Consider the following 6,000-nt stretch of genomic DNA (forward strand, 5'->3'; position numbering starts at 1 on the left):
TACACTGTAGTGTATTCATTTGTTCTCATGATGATATATTGTGGTTTAGTCAATATGACAAATAAGTTGGTTTTGTAGGTTTAATTTTGTTAAATTTGTTAAATTGATGAATCACCCTATTATAGCTTCCAAACGTATAATTCAGGTTCTGACATATTAATGTATTTGTTTGGCTCAGAGTCCAGAAATCATGCATTTTTCATCCCTTGCTTCATGGTCAGAGCTGCATATTCATTTACAATACCTGCTGTCAATCATATCACACAACCCACACCAGAAAGAGCTCAACTGTATGAATGCAATGCAACACCTAATCATGAAGAAAAAAATAAATTAAAAAAAAATCCCAGCGTTCACATCAACTTCTTTCACATTTGACAGCATGTGTAAACTTCATTTGAATGCCAATCTGCTCCTGCAGGTACAGCCTCCCTTCATTCGGTTATTTTTAAGCTCACGGGGGACTATAACCATTAAAAGAGAAGCTAAAAAGCAACGATGTTTGACTTCCTTGCAAATCACTTGAGAGCATCCAACCGTGCAACAGCATTATGCCCTTTTAAGACTAGTACCCACTCTGCTGTGGGCTTTAAAAGAGGACCTTTAGTAAGAAGCAGCAGCACCAGCAGAAACCACTGAGGAATTTACAGCAATAAAAATTACATTTTGGAGAGAGAACTTGAACATACTTTTAAAGTCAATATTTTTATTTATTTATTTATTTATTTATTTATTTATTTATTTATTTTGGGCAGATGGAGTTAGAGGTAGTTGGAGCTCTTTAAAGTGCTTATAAGCAATGTGTTTAGGTGTTTTTAAACTCACATTCTTCACCCTGGGGATTAAAGTCATGCAATGAGGTGCATTTAGGCTTAAAAGAAGCTCAGTAAATAAATAACATGTGGAGAAGAAGGAGAAGAAGGAGGTCAAACAGGTTCAGAGGAGGAGTTTGGAATGAATTGACTTAGTTTATCACATTTATTCATTAGCGCTCACGTTTCAGTGAGGATTAAAGTCGTGGAGTAGGTCACTGGCAAAGATCATTAAAGCACATTTATAAGTTCATTTACTTTGAGTGGTTGTAATGTCGCTTACCTTGTAGAATCCACACAAACATCAGCACAGCTCGTAGTCTTGTCTTCATCTCCATAACCGGCTGCTCCTTCACTGTCCTCCGCTGATAAAACACTGTCCACTACCGCGGAGCTCAACCGTCAAAGCCTCCCCTGCACTTTCCATCCCGCCAGAGACCAACATCAGCATCAGCATCAGCAGCAGGACCCCCACACTGGACTCCACCGACCTCTCCCGGGTCCGCTGTCCCCCACCTGCTTTGACTCTCACTCTGCGCTGCTTCTCTTGGTGGTTGCTGAGTTCAGTTTACAGGAGCTTTGAACTCCTTCAGCCTGTGTGTGTGTGTGTGTGTGTCACTCATTCCCATCATTCACCTGGACGCCCTGCTGTGCTCAGTGCTGCCCCCTGCCACCGCACACGTGTAGTTTTCTGTGTTTTTGTTGTAGTTTTTTTTTTTTTGTATTTTTGCTCTCGTTTTGTATTTTCCTCTATCGTTCTATGTAATTTTGTTGGTCATTTTTATGTATTTTTGTTGTCATTTTGGGCTTTTGGAGTCATTTTGAGTATTTTGGTTTTAGTTATTTATTAAGTGGGTTCAAGGGTTTTTGGAGCAATTAATATGAACTTGTCTCACCATGTTTTCACAACAGCGATTCAATCATATTTGATCCTAATCCATAAATAAAATACGAGCAGCACCGTTTGGACTAAAGTTAACTTTTCCGTAGCATTGTTCTTTATTCATTTGAATATTTGTGCCATGAGATGAAAATTGAAGGGTACAATAATTTAACTTTTCCCCCCACTTTTCTTCCTGTCCTTGCTGAAAATGTCTCCATAACTGCAATTGAACTTCAGCTGTCCCTCTTAAAGCTGCAGTATGTAAGTTTTTTGTTTTTGTTTTTGCTTTATTTGGTCAAACATCCATAATCACCTTTGAATGTACCGTATTTTTCAGACTATAAGGCGCACCAGATTATAAGGCGCACTATCAATGAATGGGTCTGACTGGGTCTATTTTCATACATAAGGCGCACCGGACTATAAGGCGCACCAGTTTGTTATTATTATTATTATTATTATTATTATTAAGACGCATTAAGCAAAATAAAATAGTCAGATAAGTCAAACTTTATTCAACTCATTAAAAATAATTCTCAACATTGTTCAGGTTTAACACATAAAATACAGAACAATACACTCACTTTTTCAGTTCAGTATGTTGAAGCACAGTAGTTAATTTCATATATAAGGCGCACCTGATTATAAGGCGCACTGCCGATTTTTGAGAAAATTAAAGGATTTTAAGTGCGCCTTATAGTCCGAAAAATACGGTAATCCAAAGTTTTCTGAAAGGACAGTGCACTTTCGCATCGTCTCTGGGCTCTATAAGTGAAGTTTAGAAATCCTGGAGCGTGACACCACATTTTAGCTAATCAGAGATCTTGTTCCAAATAGAGTGCTCCACAAGCTGGTTTGAGGTGTTACTATTGGCTCCCTGACTAAAGTCGATGCGAGTTGACGTCCTCTGCAGTAAAGTACAATGGCAGACAATTCTCTGAGATTTTTCAAAAACGACTGTTTCAATTTCAAAGTCCAACATGAGACGTGAAGTATTTATTTTAGACCAGCTGTCCGTGACCCACCCAGTACAGGTCCGTGACCCACTTTTGGGTCCTGCCCCACCAGTTGAGAATTGCTTAAACTATTTCACGGACCTTCAAGCTATGGCTCAAGACCCCCCGGGAGTCTTCGGACCTCAGTTTAAGAACAACTCATCAAACTTCACTTCCATTACATCTTCCTTTGTCACACGTTATCTACATTTACACTTTCAGTGCCCTGTCCATGACTTTGGAGGGTGATTTAAAGTTACCAAAAATTAAAATAATAATGTTCTGTAGATCAATATGAATAGAGCGCACACATTTTTGTTCAGATAAATAGAATAGAATAGATAGTACTTACTGTGTACCTATACGGGGAACATGTAAAAAATGATTTGTTTGGAACCTAAATAGCAGACATCATTGCCACACATAGTGATATATTTCCTCTGGAAGCTGTATTTTGCCACCTCAGTCTGACACAGGAAATATCTGCAGGTGATGGATACACCGTCGTAAATGTAGCAACAAAAGGCAACAAATAATTGGAGCTGCATACAACACAAGCATAAAAAACTGGTGTGTGTCGCTGTTTCCTCTGAGCATGGGTCACGGGCACTCTATGCAGCATTTTTTGATGGATGTGGTCAGAAGTGTGCTGTGTTATGGAAAGCCCTTTTAACATTTAATGGCATACAGGCTTATTTACTGCAGGTACTTGGAATTCTGGACTTTACAGTCGATATAGGAATTTCAGAGCTTCAAAACAGGGGAACCAGCAAAGGTTTTGAATGACGACTGTTTTCATTACCTAATGAAGTCACACCAAAAGCTATTTATTATTTGTTATTCATGTTTTCATAATACTTCTAGGGTTAAGTGAAACTCTTTGTATCATAACTTTTGGTAGAGGAAAGAATGCACCAGTGTGAAGTTTTGGTAAGAACCAGATTAAGGGCAAAATCTTCCAATACTGTGACTTTCAGCAAAACAGGACCAAAAATGGAAATAAATCAACAGCTGACCATAGTTGGGTGTACGATAAGTTAAATTTTTATACAGGAGCTCTATATTTCATCCAGAAGTTGTTCTCATCCACTGCTGATGCCAGTTTGAACCCTAAAACAAAATAAAATAAAAATGTAAGGCACATTTTCTGTAACGACTACATATGGACACATTCTAGACACTAATAAACACACACACGTAAAATAAATAAATATTTAAAGCATTTTACTTACTTCAATCAGATAAATCCAGTCCAGTAAATCGAGGGGAAGATGTTCTCTCAAAAATCTGGAAGTTGTATGATTTCTTGACCTGAGAGCAGGCCTTGTATACAAGTGTATGACCCAATAGCATTCTGAGACTGAACAATAACACCAAATGAGTATGCTAATGTGGTTGAACCAAAAAAATTGTTGTAATTCTGCAACAGTGGGTCTTACAGGGCGGCGTTCGAAATCATCCAATACTGTGACTTTCAGCAAAACTGGTCCAAAAATGGAAATAAATCAACAGCTCACAGGAGGATCTGCCTCGTTGATGAATGTGGAAATGGCGGCTGGCCATAGTTGGGTGGACGATAAGTTACATTTTTATACAGTAGCTCTATATTTCATCCAGAAGTTGTTCTCATCCACTGCTGATGCCAGTTTGAACCCAAAAACACTGCCAAAGTGACACTTTTGGTGTTTTCACAGATTGAAAGTTGTGTCAAAACAATGGATGAGATGTCGATATTGTGACTTTACACACAAATAAGGTCGAAATCTAATGACTTGCAGAGTGACGTCACATCATATCACAGAGAAAGCTTCCAGAACGTCGATATGTGAGGAGTTGAGAGTGAGACTGGGTTGAGAAAACACTCTAAACAAACCAGAACAAAAATAGCATCAAGAGAATCACTGTCTACACGTGTCTGGCAAAGAAACACAAGAGATGAATGAAGTAAAAACACTTCTTAAGGAAACTTCTTTGCTTTCTCCTGGGAGATTCCCAATCCCACAATGCAATGCGTGAAACTTTTCCCGAAGTTTCGGTCACATGTTCATTTGTCAACAAACACATTGTGACTGAGTCAAAAACACTCTTTAAATGGCAATTTCAACCTTTGACATTTGTTTGTGACTAAAAAATACTCCTGTTTTATGAAGAATCGTCCCCAGCAGCTTTAATCAATTTTGTGTGTTGCAAAGATGGATGTTTTTCATGTACTTGTCGTCTGTGCTATGTATTTGTTTTAAGAACATTTTAGTATTATTTTGACACTGTAAACTTATTTTATGTACTGACACACTTTTAAAAGAGACCATTAATCTCAATGTGGTTCTCCTGACTAAATAAAGGCTAATAAAAAAAAAAAAAAAAAAAATGGACTAATTGGTTTTAACAAATTACCTTAAAGGAATTCAAATATATGAAGCTTATTTCCTTGAAACCAGATACCACAGCACACCTCGAGAGGCCTCAGTGAGGAGTCAGGGCTGCTGTGACCTACAAAAGATTAGATTATTGATGGTGTAGTTGTTTATTTGTTTAAATACATGAGTCTGTGTTGAAATACTCAGACTTGAGGTTAATATTTGTTATAAAATCCAGCAAATCTCAAGAAACTTTTGTGATCTGAAATAATAATATGTTCGGAATATTAATTAAAGGTGTCCTGAAAAACTCTCGGATTCACTAATGTCTCATTAAAGTACTGTTAACTCCATTATCTTGCATAACAACTCATTTAGGGCAGAATTTCACAGTCACAATTATGAGTTGCTCAACGACACTTTGTGCAGCCACTTCACTGTGTGATTAGGGCTTGTAATGCAAGGCTGAGTGTGGTCACAACGAGCCTGTTGTCAGGTGAAATATTAATGCAGGTAGGTGCATGTGTTGTATTTTTAATGGAATGTAATGGATTTATTACATGATATTAAGGCTTACATGTTTTCTGAGAGCATTTCCTCTACTTTGGCATGCCCTGTGGTTCACAATTAAACACGCATGAAGCCACCGCAGCACAATGAGACATATGGAGAAGTGTACAGCATGTGTATGTGTTTTTCTTTGTCTTATATGCACTTTTAGAGAGCTACTGTTAGAATAAATGACTTATTTAGTTTTGCACTACTATTCCTGTGGAGCAGGGTTCCTCAATTAGAACAGCAAGAGGCCTGAAAATGACACGCTTGCATTGAAAATTCCTGCCATTAAAGGTTCAAGCATTATTGTAAGAACACAAGGGTGGTATTTTATTATTATTTTTATTATCCTTCAAAGAATAAAACACACAAACATTGCCTTCACTTTGTAGGTTTTA

General features: G+C 37.6%; 1 protein-coding gene across 1 annotated transcript in view; it reads right to left on the minus strand.

Moving 5' to 3' along the window:
• Positions 1-1,425, minus strand: part of esamb (endothelial cell adhesion molecule b) — a 66,699-nt gene extending 65,274 nt beyond the window's left edge. Inside the window, exon 1 of the mRNA XM_028465075.1 lies at positions 1,096-1,425. Coding sequence (XP_028320876.1) covers positions 1,096-1,150 — 55 coding nt within the window. The 5' untranslated portion in view covers positions 1,151-1,425. The remainder of the gene's footprint in view (positions 1-1,095) is intronic.
• Between the last annotated feature and the right edge of the window lie 4,575 nt (positions 1,426-6,000).

This window comes from Gouania willdenowi, chromosome 13 (genome assembly GCF_900634775.1).
Source record: "Gouania willdenowi chromosome 13, fGouWil2.1, whole genome shotgun sequence".
Taxonomy (NCBI): Eukaryota; Metazoa; Chordata; class Actinopteri; order Blenniiformes; family Gobiesocidae; genus Gouania; species Gouania willdenowi.